The sequence below is a fragment of the Pristiophorus japonicus genome, chromosome 14, assembly GCF_044704955.1.
Source record: "Pristiophorus japonicus isolate sPriJap1 chromosome 14, sPriJap1.hap1, whole genome shotgun sequence".
NCBI classification, from domain to species: Eukaryota; Metazoa; Chordata; class Chondrichthyes; family Pristiophoridae; genus Pristiophorus; species Pristiophorus japonicus.
In genome coordinates, this window is record NC_091990.1 from 129,615,851 (window position 1) to 129,641,542 (window position 25,692).

Here is a 25,692-nt window from a genome sequence, read left to right on the forward strand (position 1 = left end):
CTGAGCTTTAAAAATAAACTTGGGCTAGAGAAACACCCCAAGGAGAAGTACTTATCTCATTAGAGTTACCATCTCCACTAAACTAGCATTAGTCTGTAAAAATGAGTGAAGCTGAATATCAGCAGGGTCCAGAGAAGTCTTCAATAACTGAAGAAACAAGACACATTTTTCCATGGGCTCGGGTTAGTAAATTATTGCTGGTTTCAAAAATATAAAGATAAGTAATGTCTAGAATTACCTTTTGCTTGTAATTGGATAGAAAATTTTCATTTCTGGAGGTGAGGTAGAGTGCTCGGATTTGATTCTGCACATCATTGTAGAACGTAGCTTCCCAAAACTGTTGGTTAGCCCAGACATGATGGTCTTGTACACATGTGTAGGCAAACTGGTTGACCCCCGTTGCCAATTTCTGAAGTAACCAAAAAAAAATTGTTCAAATGATTACATGATATTGATCCGGCATCTGCGTAACATTTACTCTTGGACAACCTATTCATAAGATATAGTTAAATAGAAGCTATCATTTTATATCTGTTGAATTACAAATTGTTCAATTTTATTTCTGCATCTTAGCTTAAATGACATTTGATATTGCAAGAAATGGCCATTATGCGCCAAAATGTCTACTCTTGTTGAGTGCTGCATTTTTGCCATTACGTCACAAACCAGTCATGAAGATTTAAATGTATTTAAGCTTAATTATTTTAGGCTGCCATTTTCGAGTAGTTAATCTTTGAAAAGATGTTTAGTGCTTCTTGCCTGTCTCTGCTAGATTGTTGGTCGAGTTACAGCGAGAATGCGCACGTGTGTCAGTTCTCTGTAAATTGCCATAAACCATAACATTGAACATCTGATTTTAAAAAATTAACAGAAAGCAGATGATGCATTTAGTTCTACTGTTATAGGTCAGAAAACCCAATATTGCTAGAATAAATGAAGATATAAATAGCCAAGTAGATATTTTATTTTTCCATTAGAGGGCAGCAGATTTCCACACTGTTAAGAGCGGTAGAAGTCAAGCTATACATAACTGAAAAGTGCAGATATTATCCGAATCAGCAACTGCATAAATATTTTTTGAAGTTGTTTCCATGTCTTTTTCTCTGCAGGTAAATATGTACCCATCAATAAAGTAGCCTACCCTCTTTAAACAGGATACTGATAAGAATAAAACGCAGACATAACACAATTTGTATGTGAAGATATTAGTCTTAAAATGAATGATAAAGTACCTACAAAGTATCAAAAGGTTTATTATATAGCACTAAAAACTGAGTCATCAGAAGCAGGTAAAGTTTATAATCAGACTGTGATTTATCATGTTAACCATAAATGCCAAGCACATTTTACCTGTCGACATCAAATTAATTTTTAACTAAACCATTATTGTTTCACAAAATTGATTTCATTACTTGAATGCAACAAATGTCATTTAATATGATATGTAATAAAGAAAGCAGCTTCCTGGATCGCACTTACACAGAAATCACACCAAAATTTACGCTGCTTTCTACGCTGATTTTCCCGCTGGGAATTTACACAGAAATTTCCCAAAAATGGTATTAGCATACAATGTAAAAACTGGCGTAAAGCAAGCGGAAATCGGTGTAAGCAATTGGAGCCCGGGTAAACGCACAGAACATATGCCAGCTTCCTCCTTCAAATTCCTCTTTATCTTATTATGAAAATTAAAGTTTCAAGCCATCAAACTATCATGTTGTGGCATAATACGAGCGTAATTAGTGAATTTACCCAAGAAAAAACATGCAATTCCACTCTTGCGCCATAGTTATGTCAGCATTTTCCAGGATATTCCAAGGCACTAGTGTCTCTAAAGTGGTTGGTTAACAGGTAGTGTTGGAGGCAAGCTCATGACAGAATAATCATAAAGGATATCTGGATGGAGTAGGCTCCGTGGGCGGAAAATTACCCTTTGTTTATGTTCTTAAGCCTTAATGCAGCACAACTTGGGTAGCCAGGCAACTATAGCAGCAGAGATTATTGATTGGACTCAGTCCAAAGTTGGTTTCTTCTTGACCAACATCTACATTTGCGCTTCCCAGGAGGTGACTTAAAATTCTGGCCAGACAGTGTGCATTAGTTCTGGGGCTGGGGCAATTCAAATATCATCCCCACCATCTTTTAGACAACATTGGACGATCTAATTAACTCCAGTGACTGAGGATAGTCTGTGGGCAATTTTCCCCAAGCCCGTTTTCTGGCGCATTGCCAGAGTTATGCCAGGTTTTCTAGGCCAGAAATGCAGCAGATATATTTTGCGAAACTTTTTTGACGTCGTGTGTGTGTGTGTGTGTGTGTGTGTGTGTGTAAAATCACAGCTGGAGTAATACAACACGCAACGCGGACCAAGGAAGAAGTGGAGGTATGAGTTACTGTGATTGAGAACCGATGGCAGGAGCTGGATACCAGCAGAGGTCACATAAAAGTTCCACCAAAAGAAAAGAAACGCTGGAACCAAGTTGCAGAAGATTACCACCTTGAGATCTGGAAGCCAGTGTAAAAAGAAATGGCAGGACCTTGGTCAAGTAGTTAGTGTAAGTAATATTTTCATTTAGTCAATGCAATTGTAAATGTGACCAGCTGTATATGTCCCACCCAGCAGAAAGACACCCTCTCTAAAAAGTTGCATTTTCATCTTTGCAGAGGAAGATGGCACATAATGAAAGGGAAAGAACTTGAACAGGAGGAGGTCCGGCAAATCTGCACCCACTGACATCCTTGGAAGAGAGGGTCGCAGCTTTGATGGGTCCTGCCTGGAAAAAAGCAATTACCACTGCACAAGCTGGGCCCACACTCGAGGGAGAGGGCAAGTCCTGCAAATTCATCGTGGTCCTTCAAATCAGCCAGCTGCCTGGCCTGAGCTGTGTGAGCCGACTCATGCCACCCACCCTGCCCTATCCTCTGCTGCTAACCATTTGACTGTTCTGGTATCTTTTGCAGAACTTGAGGCAAACCCTGACAATGAGATGATTCAGACAAGGATAAGCCTGAAGACGAGAACATCTTCCGACCCAACCTTCCAGACCAAGAACATGGGGGGGAGGGGGAGGGGATAGAGCTGGATGAAGCTCCCATTGTTGTACTGACTTTGGAGGAGGTGCCAGCCCCTTCCGTGACTAATGGTTTGAGTATTAGTGGGACATTCCATGGTTTCACACCTTCCGAGGTTGTGGGTCCCAGTAGTGGGGTGCAGTGAGGCACACCCAGGGCCCCACTGTCCCAGACTGCAGGTCGCAGTGGGATGCAGCGAGACACACCCAGGGCACCACCGTCCAAGGCTGCGGGTCCCAAAGAGATGCAGCAAGCTACACCCAGAGTGAGGAGGGAAAGGAGAGCTTGACCACGCTCTCCTGAGATGCAGGATGTAACAGATGTGGTTCAAATGATGTGACTGAGTGCAGAGAGCACTGATCTTACCTGATCACTCCTGGACACCATCAGTGGGGTGAGTGATGAGGTAGCGGGACTGTCGGGAGAAGTAACAACACTCATCGGGGACCATCAGTGGCCATGAGGGAGGGAATGTCAGAGGTAGTGAAAGCCACGACACTGGCCATGAGGGAGGGAATGTCAGAGGTAGTGCAAACCACGACACTGGCCATGAGGGAGGGAATGTTAGAGGTAGTGCAAACCACGACACAGGCATTGAGTGAGGGAATGTCAGAGACAGTACTGGCCATTAGGGAGGGATTGTTGTAGTCCACTGAGACACTGTCAAGGTGCATGAGGGACAACATGTGAGAGTTAGCTGCTGCAATAAGGGAGTACGCCCAGACCCCACACCCATTGACAGAATCAACTGCCACTCTCACTGCAATCCCCACACCAGCCTCTGAAGAGCCCCAAACCAGGCCTTCCACATTACCACCTGAACCCCCCCCAATCCCATCATCAAGAAGTGCACGTTACCCGAGATGTTAGAAGGAATAAGCTTGGTACCAAGTCGAGAAACACTGCGCCACCGCCTGCAGGCAGGGGTGGTGGAGTGTTCAAGACCAAGCGCAGCGGGCGGTCTTAGACTAAGGGGAATGAGAGATGGGAGCAGCCTTTCTTTGCTGCTGTTGTTGTTGTTATTATTCTTGTTACTGTTATAACTGTTCTCAAATTAAAAGTTTTTTGTAAGTTATGTAAATTTACAAGTTTATAAGTGATCTTAAAGTTTTTAAGTGATCTTAGAGTGATATTAAAGTACAGTTTGATACAAGAATAATTTTATTAAAGTTAGGTACATTGTAAACTTTTGAATAAAATATATTTTACATTAAAACTGAATCATGTTCCATTAACACAATACAACATTACGGAACAGCTCCAAACAATAAACATGTCCATGTGGAATAGTTGTCGCTGAGCCCTCAGGCATCAGTAAAGCGTTCACGGATGAGCTGCTGGCGCAAGGCTCGGGCAATCGTTAAAGGAGCACGATGCCCGCCCTCCTCCGACGTCCTGCTCCTGCACTTGCATGGCTTCCTCATCCTCGTCGTCGTCCTCCTCTTGCTTGTCATCTGCATCTTCCGCATCATTATCATCAGCCACTCTCACCGCAGGTGGGCCTTTCACTACCAGGTGCTGCTGCCTCATGATGGCTAAGTTATGCAGCATACAGCACAAAGCAGTGAACTGATCGACAATCTCAGGGGAGTACAGCAAGTAGCCTCCAGAATGGTCCAGGCATCGGAAACGCTGTTTCAATATGCCAATGGTCCTCTCAATGATGCTGCTCGTCGCAATGTGCGACATGTTGTATTGACGGTCAGCTTCCATCCGGGTTACCCATAGGGGCGTCATGAGCTGCGGTCATGGGGAGCTTGATGAAGTCATTCCTCCACACATACAGTGCAGCCGTGACCTGGCGAATGGAAACATGTGTTGCATGTTGAGAAATGGCACACACATCCCCAGTTGTAGCTTGAAATGATCCAGATGCATAGAATGAAAGTGCAGCTGTAACCTTCACTTCAACTGACAAAGCCAGCTGCAGGTCTGGTTTCACCAACTCACAGATCTCACGGACAACTTCCTTACGGAAACGCAGTCTTCTGACACAGTCTGCATCACTCAGGTGGAGGTATGAACGTCTGTCTTGATATACCCAAGTTGAGTAAGGCCTCCTCTGCCCAGCACCCTACAGGCTCTGATGTTCCTGATGTGATGAGTTCTAATCAATTGTCTCCTATGCATAATGCAGCTCACACAAGGTATGGTATTGTCAGTGTTGCCCCCATACTTAAAGTTAAACTTTCAAAGAAGCTCAAAACGGCAGGAAAGCAGGCAGCACAGGTTCGCAGTTCTCTCTCTCCCCAAGGTGTGTATGGATGGACCACACACAAAGGTCTTATGACCTCTCCTTTCTCCCCCCACCCCCCACCCCTGCCGAGTCTTGTGACCTCTCTCTCCCTCCCCCTCCCCTGACTACAAGCCGTAAGATCAGCTCTCTCACTCCCTCCTCCTCCCCGGGCTTCAAGCCATTAGATTGGCTCTCCCTGTCCCTCCCCGGGCTGGGCTGCAAGCCGTAAGATCAGCTAACTCTCTCCCTTCCCGGGCTGCAAGCCATAACATCGGCTATCTCTCCCTCCTCTCCTCTATTTCCACCCCCCGCCACCGCCAAAAATGTAACTCAATACGCCCAAAAAAACGGCGCAAATCACTGGGGAAAACTGAGCCCTGTAAGTGGAGGATTAATGTAGCAACCAAATTTTTTTGAATTCATTTCAAACAAAATAAACTAGGTCGTTTTTAACAGAAGTTAGGCAAAATATATAAGCGCCACCCAACCTCACAGTCAATCAGTAGTTAAAGGGTTAAAATGTCTGCGGTCCAAGCAAGTTAAAAATGATCCTCTGGGCTAAAATTCCAATGGACCCAAAATGCCTGTGCTTTCCTAAATAAAACAGCTGAAAATACTGGCATTCTGAAAACGTGACCATAATATATTCCAGACACATAATGGAGATGCCAGAATGTGATGCCAGTCAAGTTTGATTGGACTTCTGGACTACAAGCCAACCATTTGTAATATTTTAAATGGAACAATGAGCAATGATATTATAAGTTTAACATTTATTCGAAATAAGATTTTGGTTACTGAATCTTACGAATATCACCAACTCTAAATGTAGGGCTACAATAGTAATGGATTGAAACAAAAGCAGTTACATTTTTCTTAAATGGTAGCATGCTTCCCCAATTACCAACTTACCATAAGGATAGTAAAGACTTTTGTCTCAACCCTTGCCTTTATAGCAAATTTGTGCTTCTGGGTAGGTTATAACTTGTTGAGCCAATTGTACAATTTACTGTATAGAACCTACCTTATCTTTAATAAAAATGGTTGATATGTGCACTTTCCTGTCTGTCATTTACACTTCCTATTTCAATTACTGTATAGACAAGTATTTTCTAGATACATTTCTTGCAGCTGATTGATTTTCTATTTGATATGAGCCAGTCATGTGCAATATACAGAGAAACTTTCCTACCAACATAAAATACCATATTAACACACAAGTCATAACATCTGTAGTATATATTTCATCCTCAATTACAAACTCTGAGTGGCCTCAGCCTGTGACCTGAGGTTCTTCTACTTACCAATCAGAATTTGTGGTCTTAAGATCTACATTACCAGCAGAAAGTACATTACGCATTACATGGTATAACAGTCCTGTTCTCATAAGATGTCTGCTGGTAACACATTATCTCTTTTGCATGCAGACGTCACTTTTGTTACAAATTTAAAACAATCTTAAAATGCACGGTGCTTCTCAGCTACAACCAGAAACTGGCAAGCGCATTCAAATCTGCAAAATTTCCTTTTCAAACAATTAAACTCTGAGTGACCTCAGGTTGTGTTTTGTTGCAGCAATTAGACTTTGTGGCCTTAAATGGACAGGCCACTTTAAACATGCTGCACCTCAGTAGCATAATAATATATGTGGAATATTGTGCTTATTATTAAACATGTATCTTCCAAATTACCATAACAATTTGCCATGAGATCCACTAGTATCGATAAAAGTCTTGCATCTAGAATGAATCCATCATATACAAGATGTTATACTTTGTTAGAGATGCAAGAGAATCGTTTTTCAAGAAAATCATGGATTTGAACCCTGAAATTTAAAAGTCATTACAACTACCCTCTGAGTGACCGAAGCAGTTTACAAGTAGCTACAACTATCGGAATATGCCTATGTAGAGCAGTGGCGTAAGGACATAGGTAAAAGCTAAATGTAACAGCTGTGCTCCAGATCCAAGATTACCTGTTCACAATACTACAAGAGATCCACTAGTGGATTTATAAAAACCTTTCAGGTAGACTAAGACTCAAGTCCAATTTGGAGATAAATAAATAAGAAAGAGTTAACTAGAAACAAAGAGTTAACTAGTTCTCCTAAAGTCATTGACTCCTTCCTGTGATATTGACTCATCCTTATGGTTGCCAGCTGTCCTCCAATAAGTCATCCAAGTGTCCATTATTGATGTATGAACCGTGGCAGTGAATGTCAGCAAGCTTTTTGACCCTCTGTCCGTCCTGACTTGACATTCATATATATATATATCTATACACTTCCGGGACAGGAACAGGAACAGGAACTCTGGCTGATTTCCCTCTTCCTAACCTAGCTGCACTGAGGCCACTTGTATCGCTACCTACCTTGATCAGCTATCGCATCACAGATCGGCGATCAAACTTTTCACCTAAAGCTTTGCTGAACCACCACAAGAGATTATACAACAAAGGTTAACAAGCTGTTCCTGTTCATAAATCCAAGTAGTTAGTTTATTAAAATAACATTGGATTGACTCATGAAAAGGTATTTAATCCCAGTAGAGTCCCGAGTTTTCAGAATGTTGTTTAAATTTTAACAGACGGACACAGCATGTCCTCAAGCTCACTGAAACAACATTGAATAGGAAACATACTCTATTAAAAGGACCTTTAACTACTTCAACTCGTACTTAATTTTGAGCTCTCTGTCTGCTACAATAGCACAAAGATATTATACTAAATAGATGGCATAATCTATAACTTTATGCACAGTATCATAGTTCAAAGCCGTGCAAAATACAGTGAAAAAGAAAGGAATTATTTTCTATATTCTAGCTTTGTTTTGAAATAACAGCAAACAAGTTTCACTTGAAGTTTAGCTGAGAGTTTAACTGGAGGTTTGAGATGGCTGCAAATGCAATATTTTTGTATAAACTTGAAAATATATAAATTAAGTGCAAACTTCGATATTTCATTACCTAACGTAATACAATTAAAACAGCACAGAGGAATGATAATGAAGGTAAAAACAAAAGTATTAGATCATCAGAGATGCACGTCACTTGGGACTGAGACAGAGGTCTAAAATGCAAGGCTTTACAGAAGAAAATAAGTCCTGCAGCTTCAGTTAGTACTCGATGGATTAAGCACATGGCTACCCTAACTAAGAATTTTCAATGCTGAGAGATCCCACCAAAGTAGTTGGAAATGAAAACACTGCCAGGTGAAGTGGATGAGGCATATTTAAGTATCAGGTTCACTATTCTCAAGATGCCCAGCATTTTGCCGACTCACGACACCTGTGATCTAAAATTGCACAAAATAGTTCCAATACAAACATGCAAAATAATTCACAGCTATCATGTTTTGTAAAAAAAATCCCTGCAATACATTAGAATACATTTCACATGCGAGAGTTTCTCTTCAAAGCCAAGTATATAAAAACAGCATGATAATGAAAAGCATCCAACTCCCAATGCCTGGCCAAAAATGCATAAAAACTTGTGGCAACATGAATAGAAACACTTTCCACAAAGCAAATGCTTAAACAGCATCATATTTTCTCCATGCTAGGCCATCTTTCGTACATTTTTTTTGTCTCATTTTGCTTCTTTTCCATCAAAAACAATGAGAATTCTAACACGTATCTAAACACATGTTTTCCTATAATTTGTACCACAGAGAAACCAACAGAAGAAACACAGTGGATGTGGATGGAGTCCAAGTATTAAAATGTAAAGGAAAAACCTGGCAAATAAAAATGAATCTGAAACTAACCATATTGTGCTGCAAGTCTTCACTTTACAAAGAATATGTGAAATTGGGATTTTTAGAATGTGTGAGACTTTGGTTTAACATTTTGCATACTAGCTTCAGCAGTCAATGTGTTCAAGAGACCTTGAACAAAAAATTACCTCAAGCACTGATATAATGAAATCTAAGGAAAAGGTACATGTACTCCAGAGGCTTATTTCGAACATGATGCTCTCTTTAGGAAGAATACAAGACAAGATATTCTGCATGTATGATGCTGTCATCACCCCAAACTAAGAATGCAATAGACATCAGGATTATTAGCTTTATCATGGGCCCAAGGACAGGTTGTGTTTTGCAGCCATTGGATCAAGGAGGAATATGAAAAAAATCTACTAATTTTGATGTGTCACAGAGTAATTTCAAGTGAAGCTGGCTTGATGTTTTGTGGTTTGGTCATCCTTGGAACAAATCATTTTATCACAATATGAAGTCTAACAAGGATGATATTTTGAATGAACATATTGTTAAAATGATTAAATTCCTCAAACCATTAAGTCATGTTAAAGTACTGCAACTTCCAGGTCAAATGTGCAATAAAAGTCTTGCACAGAAAAATGACAGCATGCTGAATGAAATATAGTTCACTCAAATTGTACTTTCAGTCAACACATTAGTTAGTTAATAATTGAAGACCAGAAATAAATTACAGCATTTATTTTTCTGTCATAATGACATCTGTCAGGATACCCCACTCTGCAAATTAAATTATAAAAACCAGGAAGATCCCATGTTCAATCCTGCCCAATTGCTGTGCTAGGTTAGCCACTATTGATCTGCGGATTAGTTTTAATGAATAGGGATTTTTGTAGTGGATGAGCCATTTGAATCAATCAAAAGTCACTTTGATTTGGTGTCAACTGTGACTCAGTTGGTACCTCTGAGAAGAGTGTGCTTTCAAGTCCACTCCAAAGACTTGAGCACAAAAATCTAGGCTGACACCCCAGTGTGGTACAGAGGGAGTGCTGCACTGTTGGAGGTATGGTCTTTTAGATGAGATGTTAAACCGAGGTTCTGTCTGCTCTCTTGGGGGGACGTAAAAGATCCCATGGCACTATTTCCAAGAAGAGCAGGGGAGTTCTCCCCAGTGTCCTGGCTAACATTTATTCCTCATCTCATTGCTGTTTGTGGGACCTTGCTTTGTGCAAATTGGCTGGTGCATTTCCTACATTACAACTTTGACTACACTTCAAAAGTACTTCATTGGCTGTAAAAAGCTTTGAGATGTCCTGAGGTCTATATAAATGCAAGTCTTTCTTATTTCTTTCTTTCACATCATGTATAAAACATGCTAAATTCTTTCATAAAGATTTCCCTTTCACTACAAGACAAAAGGCCAGATTTTGCTCTCAAAATAACAGTGAAGCTCACTTCAGGCAAGGAGCAGATGCGCAGTTAAATGTGGATATCCAAAAGTTGCTGTCTGAGTTGCGCCACTCCTGCCTCATCATTGAAATGCATTGAATGGCGTGAAGTTGCTGTATCTGTGCAGTAAATATGAACTAAACTCGACCTAGAAAGTTAAGTCTTGTCATTTCAATTGCAACTACCGTTTTAATAACATGATAAGTCTTAATGACTGCCATTCAACCTCTCTGGCACTTCAAATTAACTATTACAAGTGTGGAGTTTCATTCCTTCAGGTATAAATTTTTGTTGGAGATTTAAAAAATGTAAAATTTTAAATTAAAACTTTAAAAAAGTTTCAGTTCTATCTCTTTTTCCTTTTTCTCTTAATCTAATCTTTCTTTCTCTCTCTTTCTGTACTTGATTTGACATTATTTCATCCACTCTAATTTACACTTCCTTCTCAGTCCTTGTGCAGTTTATTTCTCAATCCTTTAATCTGATTGGTTGCCCTATTCACTCAGGTCTCTCATGCCCTGTTTCCCTCGCTGCGCCATTTTCAGCTCGCACTGTCACCAACTTGCCATGAAAAAAAATGTGAAAACCTAAACCTGCAAGGGCAAATCTAACTATCAGATGCCATTCGATGCCCTGCTACATCATAATCTGGTCCAATGAATGAACAAGTATAAGCCAAGCAATAACCTGAAAATTAAACACCTTTGAGAGACCATGCTGGTTCCTCCAACCCCAAGTATATGGCCATAAAAATAATATTTATAACATAATACTTGTCTGTTTACCCATGCTATCTTATACATGCTTCTAACAAGTTCCCCCTGCAAGGCCCTCTCCAATCTCAGGAACCTCAAATTAAGATGGGTTGTTTAAATGATTATTTTTTGAGCTCAAATCCTTCCTTCACAATCTTTTTCCCCACTGTGTATAAAAGTTTTCTGTTTCCCAGAGACTTTTTTTGTTGGAGAATTTGTGTATGCGCACATCTTCCTTCCAATCCAGTGAGTGACAAAAGAAGCAGTGTGTGGTACTCACCTAGTCAATCAATCTCAGCAAGTCTGTTCAGTAAGAGAGAGATTTCCCTAAATACACTGGATGGGGTCCATGTGCTGTCTCTGTTGGAGTCACAAGGAATCTGTGTTCAATGAGTGAGATTTCTCCCAGGAGATCTGGGCAACTGATGCTCTCAATTAGGTTCCAAACTCTGCTTACAAAAATGTTCCAAACATTTGGTGTAGTGACCAGATTAAGGCCGAATGGATAACAACTCCTCGTCAGCCACAAGGGAATGCATTCCAGTTACATTTTATGCAAAAAGCAGCAAAAAAAGTTTATTTTTCATTTAAAAATAACTTGAGTTTGGGGATAAATGATGAAAGTGGTTTTCGTTCATTTATATTGCTTCTGCTACAGCAGAAGGCAAGATTCAAATCTGAACTACGCCACTTTACTGATCCAGATCTGAGTCCACAGAAAAGAGAGAGCATTGTATGATAGAGTTTATATCTCTCCTGAAATTTCTACAGTTGTTCCTGTATTTATTACAACATTCTGCATCCTGTCCGGCTTTATGCCTGATTAAAGCCAACAGTTATTAAAAAATAAATGCACTGTGAATACAATAACATAAAATTTTGCGCCTGATTTCAGCTGACCTTAATTGAAAAATGCTGAAAGCATATTTCAAATATTTGTTTGCAAGCAACACTTTGCATAGCAGTTGCATCAGGAGCCAAACATTAGATAGTGTGTACTTGGACAGGGGGATGAGAGAAGGTGGTGCTTGGGCAAGGCACTACTTGGTGGGGCAGGGCTGTGGTTTGGTAGGACCCAGGAGCAGGGGCGCCAAGGCACAACCAAGCCATTAACACCAGAGATAGTTTAGTAAACATATACACTAAACAAATTCCAGTCGCAATACCATAAGAGATCAACGAGTACATATGGTTCTTTTGGTTTGTTACTTGCATCTTCTGCAAAAGGATATGCACACCACTTCAGGCTGAACAAATACGTAGCAATATAGAGTTAAAATGATGCATGCCAACCATCAATATTGTATGGTGACAGCATTTTGGGTGGTCAGCCAGTGTGTCAGAATTTGCTCCTTTCGATGCTGTTTCTAATCCTAATTGCACAGATTGCTGTCTCTGTATATGGTAGGCAGGAACTTTCACGAGAACAGAAGTTCATCCCTATACTATACAGAAACTGCAATCCCTGGCATTAGATCCATCAGCTGTATTGAGAGGAGACGGGACCTGGACTGGTGCACTGGCAGCTAGAAATGGGTAGGACTGCGTCTGAACAGGGGCCAATGAAAGGAAGCAATAAAACAGGAAATAGCTGGCAATAACAGAGAAAGGAGATGGCAATGAAAGCAGGACAATGGGGAAGTGTACTTCATTCAATATGATTCCACTTTGCTGTGCAAAACATTGAATCTTCTCTGCAAATGTGCATTTGACCAGCAAGCTGTAATATTTTTCCATGCAATTAATGGTTTCAGACAATTTGAAGTTAGTGCCAGCCTACGCAGAGAGATAGGATAGATTGAATTTACAGTACATAGACCATGGTTTCAAATCTATGCTTTGAGAAAAAACAAATGCTGTCTTTTCTATTTTTATATAGAGGAGCTCAGAAAAATATATTATTTCACGGTTATATTGTTTACTGTTTATTTAATTATCTTATATGGATAAAACAACCTGTTGATCCAAAGCCTGTGTCTTAATTTGCGAAGAATTTATAGCCAAACAATTTTTAGAGAAAGAAATAGTGTGGTGGTATGTGAACCTCTACTGGAACACAAGGGTTCTCCTATGATCTCTCACTCTTACTATCATTTATTTAGATATTAGATAATATCTAACAACGTGACAGTCAGCTTTTGCTCATTTTCTATACTGACATGTATGAAGATGTTGTTCATTACATGTGGGTTGAGCACGAAAACTAATTTTCTAAAAAAGCCATGTTTTTGTCTGATTTACGCAAAATACCATCAACTCTGAGATCTTTGTACAGCAAGACTGGCCAAAACAAAGGTGCTTTACATCTTATGCCGGTCATCAGATGCTTATTTTTAATTCCGTCACCTTCAATCTCGAGAATGGATTCTAACAAATCTAGGGTTAACTCCACAACCAGAGATTATTAGAACACTGGCCATAGAATGACGGGTAAAGCAAGTTATAAGCACTGTGAGCGCTTTGTGTATCTGCACAATATGTAATACTGTACAAAAATGTGCAAGGAAAAAAGCAAGAGCAAGTGTTCAAACAGGATAAGCAGTGCCATAGTATCAAAACCAATTTAGGCATACCCCTAAATTAGGGATTGTTATAAATTTCAGATCTGCATTGGATAGTCTTTCGGTTTCAATTTGACTGTCAATGGACCCCATAGTCCCTATTTTACTGCCCGATATCTAGTCACACAATAGTGTAATAATGAAACTCCACATTATACGAACTGGATCACACATGCCTCCTGAAAGGGGGACTGGTAAACATTCCAATGAGACGAGGACAATTATAAAACAACAGACTGATTTAATTTACACGTGTGTGAATTAATAGAACATTTACAGTGAATTCTAATCTATTTTGTAACATTGAAAATAAGAATGCCATACTATCTATCTCTGCACATGGGCTAAATACACTTTTCTGACGTGTAAGTTCCCTGAAACGAGGGAGTACAAAACTTAAGTAGGAAACTCTCACTCTTAGGGGGGGGGGGGGGGGGGGGGGGAGGGGGATTTTAACTCCCAAAAACAGGTGGGTTTGGGTCGGGTGGAGTGTAAAAATGTTAAAAACCTGAAACTCAACCACAACACACCCACTTCTGGTTTTAATGGAGGCAGGACGGAGGGGCGGGCAACCAACCCACTCACAAGTTGGTCTTTTATAATGAGGCTGCGTGCCTCAGAATTAACCACCATTTTAAATTGAACCTGGCAGCTAAAGGGAGGTAAGGACTGCTGGATCCAGGAGAGATTGGGTCGACTAGGCCTGTATTCACTAGAGTTTAGAAGAATGAGAGGAGGTCTCATTGAAACATATAAAATTCTGACTGGGTTGGATAGACTGGATGCGGGGAGGATGTTTCCCCTAGCTGGGACGTCGAGAACAAGGGGTCACAGTCTCAGGATACGGGGTAGGAAATTTAGGACCAAGATGAGGAGAAACTTTTTCACTCAAAGGGTGGTGAACCTGTGGAATTCGCTACCACAGAAGGCTGTGGAGGCCAAGTCACTGACTATATTTAATATGGAGATAGATTTCTAGAAACAAAAAGCATCAAGTGGTATGGGGAAAAAGCGGGAATATTGTGTTGAGATAGAGGATCAGCCATGATCATACTGAATGGTGGTGCAGATTCGAAGGGCCAAATGGCCTACTACTGCTCCTATTTTCTATGTTTCTATGTAAGTTCAGCTCCAATTACCTGCTGCACCCAATCCCCCGTGATTAGACGCCCCTCCTACCAATCCGATCTCCCTTCCCCTCCTAAACTTTCCTACCTCCCCTCTGCTCTGATCTCCACATCAATCTCCCCACCCTTCCGATCACTTGCTCTCTCCTCCCCACTCCTCGGCTTACGCCTGTTGCCGAAAGCTTTCCCGCCTCTCAATCTTGCTGGCTGCGGCCTGGAATCGGAGACAAAAGATGATAATCAGATCCTACTGTTAAATTCAATAGGACCTGAAGGAAACCCATTCTTCCTGGTTTCCCGACTGCAAAATTGCCCCCGTTCCAGGGATAAAATCGGGGCTTTTGCATCTGACTTCTTAACCAGATCTCTGTAGATTGACTGTCTCCTTTTTTAGCTGGGCAGGATGCTTAAAAACTTGACCTCTCTACGTCCAGGGATTGGTCAATTGAAATGCCAATTAAACCTGCTACCATCTTCCTAGATCTGGGCTGAGAGCAGGCAATCAGCACAGAGCTCACATTCATGGCTGATCCAACATATTATGCCTCAATATTTAATGGAATGTCTGAGCCATCTCCACTGCCTCAAGCTGTGGTCAGCACCCCCATTCTGAATAAATGCTTCATCTGACACAGATGAATATTTAACTTAATTCAAACTTCCTGTTCAGATAGTTTGAGATATGGGCCTTGATTTTGGTCTTTGGCATACGGTGAGTAGAGCGATCGTATTGCCTGCCCAATGTTACTGGTGAGAGACTTGAACAATTTTGATGGTCTGACCTAATTTAAAAATACTTGTCGAGCTGTTCTTGTGATTTAAGTGCTGACAGGCATCTCACTGTTTTGGGAAGGTGGGAAATGTGAAGGGGCGGTCCATGAGCATGGGCCTGCGGGAATACCTTATATGGGTAGTCTGGACAGGAGGGGGGGACGGGCAATGGAGTGCATAATTTAAAGGACTAAAGACTTTACAGAAGGCGCATGGAGGGCAATGCAGGTAATCGTGAACACTCAAAACTGCTAAATTAATAAATTAATATTCTCAAACTTGCTTCCGGTGATCCCTTCAACGTACACTGGGCCAGGCCATTTCCCATCGTGTGACTAGTGAGAGGGCTTAACACTAAGAGGGTGCCTCGCTGATTAGGACCAAAATGGCATTGAGATCCTAACTACATCAAGGGCTGTCCAAATCAAGGGCTGCTTGATAATTGCATCAGGCAGGCCTCATTGGTAAGTTTTATTTTTTTTTATTATTTTCGTCATCACAGCACCCCCTTCAAGCTGAAAAGCAGAAAGATAGATACACAAAAATCACCCGTCGATCCTCTAAATGCAAATCTTAATTTGAAAGCCGCATCTAATCATTCAGTACTGTAGCAGTGCATACGCCTTGTTAGGTAAGACTGCACTGTAACTCTTTGTTGGAGTATGACCTGTTATCATTAGCTCTTGAATAATTACATCACAACAAAGTTCGATGCTCACTCCTCACTTGACTACGAGGAATCCATTAAAAGCATCTCATGTTTTCCATGTGTTTGCTTCCTTAACTTGGCCAATAAATGATAACAAGGCAAGTTAAAAAATTTGCTCCTGACCAGTCTGGAAAAAGACTAATTACAGTCACATCCATCTGAGTGGGAGTTGTATTTTGTAGAGATCTCCCCTCAGACACACCTTATCTAATTGGAACATATCTACTTCACCTGCTTATCAGTGAACTGGACATTTTCTGGGCTCTACACCAGGAACACATAAAGGGCTAAGTACTCATTAAAAGTACTTACTTGAACATTTATCTCATCTTGGTCACCCAAAGATTCTCTCTTGTCTTGATAACGCAATGCAAAACACATTCTATGAAGCTTCTATCTCTGCTTAATAAATGTTTCGAGTTCCATAAGAGACAAACAAATGTGTTTACTTTGATAACTATTTTAGTTCTATTCACATAAAAGCATGAAGCCCTTTCAATACCCATATAATACAACCTAGGTTACACTTTAAAACAACAACGTTGCCCAAATTTATAGTACAAACATATCCTGTAACTCCAAAACCAATCTGAGAAGGAACCTTTAACAATTGTTAGGAACCTAGTTTATATATTTAAGGGATCGAACGCCTGTTTTAGGCATCTGCCCAGGATGCCTGAAAGGGCCCCACGGATTTAGCAGTGGTACCCATGCTTGCACAGATTGGGCAAAGACAATCCCACTAATAAATTGGTATGCTTTGAGCCTGTTTTACATCCGTAAAATAAGCTCAGTGCATATCAATTTCTACCCCAGTGGTTCAATTATACCAATTTGATTCCAGTTCAATGATGGTAGAATGTGCTGCAACATTTGACTCCGTAGTCCTACCACCGTGTTCACGAATTAACCCCTTCCTCCTCTAGACTCAAAAATCTGTAGGCTCTGAACCCTGCAGCAATACAGTGATCAGACCTGCTGGTGAACTCCTGCACTGACCCCACTGGAGTATGTGGAGTGGGTGGGATAGCATGGGGCCAGCAGCCACCCACACCACTACAAGCACATCTTGGCATCCACCAGCTCCATGCTTGTTACGAAAATGAAGATATACAGTATTGGAGGGAATATAGCTGCATGGATGGACAGCAAGATAGACAGTTGACCAAGAGTAGGAAAAAACTTAGTTTTTCAGACTGGCAGGACTTAGGTGGTATGTGCCCCCAGAATCTGTGTAGGATCTCTTTTGTTTTCCATTCAGATAAATGATTTGTACATAGGCACAAGGATATGATATTAAAGTTTGCAGTTGATACCAAATTAGGCGTCATAGCAAATTGCAAGGAAGAATATCGGAAACTGGTCAGCTTGCAGACCTGTTTATGCTGTGAATAAATTATCATATTTCACACCATCAATGTTTGAAACCCTTCAGTATGGTTTTTGACCCTGCCACAGTACCAAAACTGCTCTCATCAAAGTCACAAATGACATCCTTTGTGAGTGTGACAAAGGTAAACTATCCCTCCTCGTCCTTCTGGACCTATCTGCAACCTTTGACACAGTTGACCAATCCATCCTCCTCCAACGCCTCTTATCCATCGTTCAGTTAGGTGGGAATGCACCTGCCTGGCTCCATTCTTATCTATCTAATCGTAGCCAGAAAATCTCCTGCAATGGCTTCTCTTCCCACTCCCGCATCGTTACCTCTGGTGTTCCACAAGGATCTGTCCTTGCCCCCCTCTTATTTCTCATCTATATGCTGCCCCTTGGCGATATCATCCGAAAACACGGAGTCAGTTTCCACATGTACGCTGACAACACCCAGCTCTACGGGCCCAAGTTTCGGGCCGCGCCTAGAACGCTGCAGCCCTGACCTGGACGCCCATTTTTCGCGCCACAAAGTACGCCTAAAAAAAACTTACCTATTCTCCGGCTTCCTGCATGTCCTCTGGAGCTAGGCGGGGCGCAGCACGAGCTGTGGGGGGCAGAGCTAGGTCCCTGCGCTGAAAACAGTGCCGGGACCTCTGCACATGCGCGCGGATGTGTAGTAGCTCCAGGCGCCCAAAACTGTGTGGGAGGGGCCCGAAGCACGCAGCCCCCAGCCCTGGCCGAATGGCCTCACTGGGGCTGCGTGGATAAGGCTGCCTCCCACGGCCAGCTCCTGCTTCTTCCCGACCCGACCCCCGCTTCCCCCCACCCCCCCCGGACCGGACCCGACCCGTGCTTCCCACCCACCCCCGCCCCCCCTATCCGACCTGACCTCCCTCCCACCACCCCCCCCCGGACCCGAACCGACCTCCCTCCCATCACCCCCACCCCCGACCCGACCTGCGCTCCCGACGCCACCCCCCCGCCGGACCGGACCCGACCCAACCTGACCTCCCTCCCCCCGCCCGCGACACGAACCGACCCGACCTCCCTCCGCCCCCCCGACCCGACCTCCCTCCCACCCCACACACACTCCCCCGCCCCGGACCCGACCCGCACTCCCTCCCCCCCCACCCCCGACCCGAACCAACCCGACCTCCTTCCTCCCCCACCACCCGACCCGACCCGTGCTCCCGACCGCCCCCTCCGGACCCAACCCGACCCGACCTCCCTCCGCCCCCCCGACCCAACCTCCCTCCGCCCCCCCAACCCGACCCGCGCTCCCCCCAACCCGACCCAACCCAACGCCACCTACCTGTAAATCCGGTGCTGGGGTCGGGCCCCGCCCGAAGTCTTGGGCCCAGCCCTTTCAGCCTCCCTCTCCCTTTTCCTCCACCCCCCTTCTCCTCCCCCCTCTCCTCCTCCCCCCCACCCCCCTTCTCCTCCCCACCACCACCCCCTTTCTTCTCCCTCCCGCCCCACCCCCCTTCTTCTCCCTCATCCCCCTTCCCTCCCTACCCTCCCCTACCCCCGTCCCTTTCCTCCCCCCCCTGCCCCACCCTCTCTCCCTCCCCTCGCTGTCAGAAACACAGACACTGACAGACAGAGAGTGAGAGACACACAGACAGACAGAGAGATAGAGACACTGACAGAGACACACTGGGGGGGTGGGGCATCCCAGCATGCTGTTGAAGGGCTCCCGGTGCTGCAGTCAGTAAGTAGAAAATGTTTTATTTATTGATTTTTAAATTTTTTTTTGATTTATTGGTTGATTTATTGATGTATTTATCATTTATTATTGATGATGGCTCTTTATTTGTAAAACTGAAGTGTTTAATGTTTGTAAACTTCCCTTTAAACCCCCCCCACCCCCATTCCCCACGCCTGATTTGTAACCTACGCCTGATTTTCTAAGTGTAGACAAGGTTTTTCTGAGCGTACAAAAATCTACACTTACTCCATTCTAAGTTAGTTTGGAGTAAGTTTTCACTGCCTAAACTTTCAAAATGGGCGTAAGTGGCCGGACGCGCCCCCATTTGAAAAAAAAAATCTGTTCCAAAGTGAAACTGTTCTAACTGACTAGAACTGGAGCAAACTAAATGCCGAGAATTGCAATTTCTAAGATACTCCATTCTAAACCAGTTGCTTCAAAAAAACAGGAGCAACTCGGGCCAAAACTTGGCCCCTACCTTTCCACCACTTCTGTCGACCCCTGCTTGGTATCTAAATTGTCAGATTGCTTGTCTGACATCCAGTACTGGATGCGCAGAAATTTTCTCCAATTAAATATTGGGAAGATCGAAGCCATTAACTTTGGTCCCCGCCAAAAACTGCGTTCCCTAACCCTGACTCCATCCCTCTCCCTAGCATCAATCTGAAGGTGAACAAGACTGTTCGCAACCCAAATGTCATATCTGACCCTGAAATGAGATTCCAGCCACATATTCGCGGCATAACTAAAACCGCCTTTTTCCACCTCCATCACATTGCCGCCTCCGATCTTCTGCTGCTGAAAATCTCATTCATGTCTTTGTTACCTCTCGACTTGACTACTCCAACTCACTCCTGGCTGGCCTCCCACATTCTACACTACATAAACCTGAGGTCATTCAAAACCCATCACCCCTTTGCTTTCTGATCTACATTGACTCCCGGTTAAACAATGCCTCGATTTCAAAATTCTCATCCTTGTTTACAAATCACTCCATGGCCTTGCCCCTCTTCTATCTCTGTAATCTTTTTCAGCCTTACAATGTCACAAGGTATCTGCGCTCCTCTAATTCTGCCCTCTTGAACATCCCTCATTATAACTGCTCAACCATTGGTGGCTGTGCCTTCAGCTGTTTGGGCCCTAAGCTCTGGAACTCCCTCCCTAAACTTCACCAGCTCTCTACCACTCTTTCCTCCTTTAAGACGCTCCTTAAAATCTACCTCTTTAAACAAGCTTTTAGTTATCTGTCTTAATTTCTTCTTTTATGGCTCGGTGTCAAATTTATCTGTTTTGTCTAGCAACACTGCTGTGAAGCACCTTGGGATGTTTTACTATGTTAAAGGCGCTATATAAATAAAAGTTATTATTATTAGGCTGCTATAATTGTCTTAAATACTATGGCTTGCTGTTGGTATATTTGACACTTTTGCCAATAAGAATTTTTTTTGAGTAGAAATAACTGGATGATTATAGATAATATAGGTTAAAAACAATGTTGGACAAACTATAAATATTATTATAAACTTATGTTTGTGTAATTTACACTTCATAAAAAGTAACAGATGATATCTTAGTTTCAAAATTGAACTTATGACTTTTTAAAATTTATGTACTGAAAAATAGTCAGTAGCATAACTGCCAAGCAGGAGTTCCCAGTAAAAAGCGCTATGCTTGAGGCCTGTCAGATAAATGTTCTGCACAGTTCATAACCAATCCCAATCATTTTAGTTGTAAAGACAGATTGAATCCCACTGTCAAATTGTAAATACCAATTGTACTTGTGGTATAAGCTTTTGCACTTAATATGTAATTTGTTCTTATTCTGCTATTTCACACAACCTCACTAAGAAATGATTGAAGAAAACTAGCTTAGCAAAATATTGACAAATTGTGTTTATTATAGTTCTAGGATCACAATAATTCTATATACACTAAAATAAGCACAAAGAAAACACTTACTTTTCGTGTGAAAACTGAAATTGTATTATGAACAGCCAAGTGCAATACTGAAGTATTTTAACAACATATCAGCACAATGGTTTTCAAAGTACTTTTTCAAAATGTTTATTTTTGAAATCATAAAACAAAAATTCTAATACTTCCTCAGGTCTATGCTGAAAACAATTATTTTTGGTTATAATATAAACAACTCGGAAAACTAAAAACAGGCACACATATTTTCACTGCTTATCTTTACCATTTCATAGTCCATTATAAAAGCTAAAAGCAATAAAAACTAAATGATACAATTTTTAAAATGATGCAGGAAGAGAGACCTGGGGGTGTATGTACACGAATCTCTTAAGGTGACAGGACAAGTTGAGAAGGCTGTTAAAAAAGCAGATGGGATCCTTGTCTTTATGGCATAAGCAAGGAAGTTATGCTAAACCTTTATAAACGCTGGTTAGGCCTCAGCTGGAGTATTGTGTTCAATTCTCGGCACCACACTTTAGGAAAGATGTCAACACCTTAGATAGGGTGCAGAGGAGATTTACTAGAATGGTACCAGGGATGAGGGACTTCAGTTATAGAAACATAGAAAAAAGGTGCAGGAGTAGGCCATTTGGCCCTTCGAGCCTGCACCACCATTCAATAAGATCATGGCTGATCATTCAACCTCAGTACCCCTTTCCTGCTTTCTCTCCATACCCCTTGATCCCTTTGGCCGTAAGGGCCATATCTAACTCCATTTTGAATATATCTAACGAACTGGCTTCAACAACTTTCTGCTGTAGAGAATTCCACAGGTTAACCACTTTCTGAGTGAAGAAGTTTCTCCTCATCTCGGTCCTAAATGGCTTACCCCTTATTCTTAGACTGTGACCCCTGGTTCTGGAACTCCCCAGCAACGGGAAAATTCTTCCTGCATCTAACCTTACCAATCTTGTCAAAATTTTATATGTTTCTATGAGATCCCCTCTCATTCTTCTAAACTCCAGTGGATACAAGCCCAGTTGATCCAGTCTCTCTTCATATGTCAGTCCTGCCATCCCGGGAATCAGTCTGGTGAACCTTCGCTATACTCCCTCAATAGCAATGTGGACCGACTGGAGAAACTGGGATTGTTCTCCTTAGAGCAGAGACGGTTAAGAGGAGATTTGATGGGTGTTCAAAATTTGATAAGTAAATAAGGAGAAACTGTTTCTAGCGGCAGAAAGGCCAGTAACCAGTGGACACAGATTTTAGGTGATTGGCAAAGAAGCAGAGGTAACATGAGGAAACATTTGCTGTGATCTGAATTGTATAGCCTGAGAGGGTGGTGAAAGCAGATTCAATAGTAACTTTGAAAAGGGAATTGGATAAATATTTGAGGGGGGAAAAAACTGCAGGGCGATGGGTGAGAGCAGGGGAAGTGGGACAATTTGGATAGCTCTACCAAAGAGCACGTTGGGCCGAATGGCCTCCTTCTGTGCTGTATCATTCTATGATTTTATGATTAACTTTGCTGCAATCAAGGACAATTCTGCAATGAATATAACAGGCAGTTCTCTGCTAAAACTGTGAGCTTTAAACAAATGTTGCATGGTTCCAATTTAAGTGTTGATGGTGGAGAGCTTCATGAATGCACAGCACTGAAATCTGAAATAAAATGGTGTGGACATGCCAAGTTAAATGCCTTTATCCAAGCTGGTTCTGACTACATTGGGTACTTTCCAACTAAGAACACACATTTATCATGTTTTCTTTTGCGTGAAAATTTTATATTTAAAAATAAAGCTCCAAAGGAAGTCAGTGCTAAAGGGATTAAAGTAGAGTAAGAAAGAGTGAAAAAATTAACCCTAAGAGGCCAGTTTGCCTTTAGATAAATTTGAACTGTTTGGATCCAGAAATGACCCTTGTTTTCACTGCCAAACAACTGGGAATGTCTGAAGACAGTTACTGCTTCAATGATATGCTTCACGTGATATGCTCCTCCTGTACCATGTGGGAACACAGGGACAACACCAGTGTCCCTGACGACTACATGTGCGGGAAGTGTGTCCACCTCCGGCTACTGACGGTCCGCGTTGCGGAGTTGGAGCTGAAGGTGGATTCACTCTGGAGCATCCACGATGCTGAGAATGACGTGAGTATCACGTGTAGCGAGTTGGTCTTACTGCAGGAGAAGGGTCCACAGCCAGCGAGGGAATGGAAGACCAGCAGGAAGAGTAGTGCAAGGAAGGTAGTGCAGGGGTCCCCTGTGGTCATCCCCCTGCAAAACAGATACACCGCTTTGAGTACTGTTGAGGGGGATGACTCATCAGGGGAGGGCAGCAGCAGCCAAGTTCATGGCACCGTGGCTGGCTCTGTTGCACAGGAGGGCAGGAAAAAGAGTGGAAGAGCGATAGTGATAGGGGATTCAATTGTAAGGGGAATAGATAGGCGTTTCTGCGGCCGCAACCGAGACTCCAGGATGGTATGTTGCCTCCCTGGTGCAAGGGTCAAGGATGTCTCGGAGCGGGTGGAGGACATTCTAAAAAGGGAGGGAGAACAGCCAGTTGTCGTGGTGCACGTTGGTACCAATGACATAGGTAAAAAAAGGGATGAGTTCCTACGAAATGAATTTAAGGAGCTAGGAGCTAAATTAAAAAGTAGGACCTCAAAAGTAGTAATCTCGGGATTGCTACCAGTGCCACGTGCTAGTCAGAGTAGGAATCGCAGGATAGCTCAGATGAATACGTGGCTTGAGCAATGGTGCAGCAGGGAGGGATTCAAATTCCTGGGGCATTGGAACCGGTTCTGGGGGAGGTGGGACCAGTACAATCCGGACGGTCTGCACCTGGGCAGAATCGGAACCAATGTCCTCGGGGGAGTGTTTGCTAGTGCTGTTGGGGAGGAGTTAAACTAATATGGCAGGGGGATGGGAACCAATGCAGGGAGATAGAGGGAAACAAAAAGGAGGCAAAAACAAAAGACAGAAAGGAGATGAGGAAAAGTGGAGGGCAGAGAAACCCAAGGCAAAGAACAAAAAGGGCCATTGTACAGCAAAATTCTAAAAGGACAGAGGGTGTTAAAAAAACAAGCCTAAAGGCTTTGTGTCTTAATGCAAGGAGTATCCGCAATAAGGTGGATGAATTAACTGTGCAAATAGATGTTAACAAATATGATGTGATTGGGATTACGGAGACGTGGCTCCAGGATGAGCAGGGCTGGGAACTCAACATCCAGGGGTATTCAACATTCAGGAAGGATAGAATAAAAGGAAAAGGAGGTGGGGTAGCATTTCTGGTTAAGGAGGAGATTAAGGCAATAGTTAGGAAGGACATTAGCTTGGATGATGTGGAATCTATATGGGTAGAGCTGCAGAACACCAAAGGGCAAAAAACGTTAGTGGGAGTTGTGTACAGACCTCCAAACAGTAGTAGTGATGTTGGGGAGGGCATCAAACAGGAAATTAGGGGTGCGTGCAATAAAGGTGCAGCAGTTATAATGGGTGACTTTAATATGCACATAGATTGGGCTAACCAAACTGGAAGCAATACGGTGGAGGAGGATTTTCTGGAGTGCATAAGGGATGGTTTTTTAGACCAATATGTCGAGGAACCAACTAGGGGGGAGGCCATCTTAGACTGGGTGTTATGTAATGAGAAAGGATTAATTAGCAATCTCGTTGTGCGAGGCCCCTTGGGGAAGAGTGACCATAATATGGTGGAATTCTGCATTAGGATGGAGAATGAAACAGTTAATTCAGAGACCATGGTCCAGAACTTAAAGAAGGCTAACTTTGAAGGTATGAGGCGTGAATTGGCTGAGATGGATTGGCGAATGATACTTAAGGGGTTGACTGTGGATGGGCAATGGCAGACATTTAGAGACCGCATGGATGAACTACAACAATTGTACATTCCTGTCTGGCATAGAAATAAAAAAGGGAAGGTGGCTCAACCATGGCTATCAAAGGAAATCAGGGATAGTATTAAAGCCAAGGAAGTGGCATACAAATTGGCCAGAAATAGCAGCGAACCTGGGGACTGGGAGAAATTTAGAACTCAGCAGAGGAGGACAAAGGGTTTGATTAGGGCAGGGAAAAGGGAGTATGAGAAGAAGCTTGCAGGGAACATTAAGACAGATTGCAAAAGTTTCTATAGATATGTAAAGAGAAAAAGGTTAGTAAAGACAAATGTAGGTCCCCTGCAGTCAGAATCAGGGGAAGTCATAACGGGGAACAAAGAAATGGCGGACCAATTGAACAAGTACTTTGGTTTGGTATTCACTAAGGAGGATACAAACAACCTT

At 42.5% G+C, this 25,692-nt stretch overlaps 1 protein-coding gene across 1 annotated transcript in view; it reads right to left on the minus strand.

Annotated features, from left to right (window-relative positions):
- sbf2 (SET binding factor 2) overlaps positions 1-25,692 on the minus strand; it is a 715,543-nt gene that overhangs the window by 135,305 nt on the left and 554,546 nt on the right. The window contains exon 19 of the mRNA XM_070898748.1: positions 239-409. Within this exon, the coding sequence (XP_070754849.1) occupies positions 239-409 (171 nt within the window). The remainder of the gene's footprint in view (positions 1-238; positions 410-25,692) is intronic.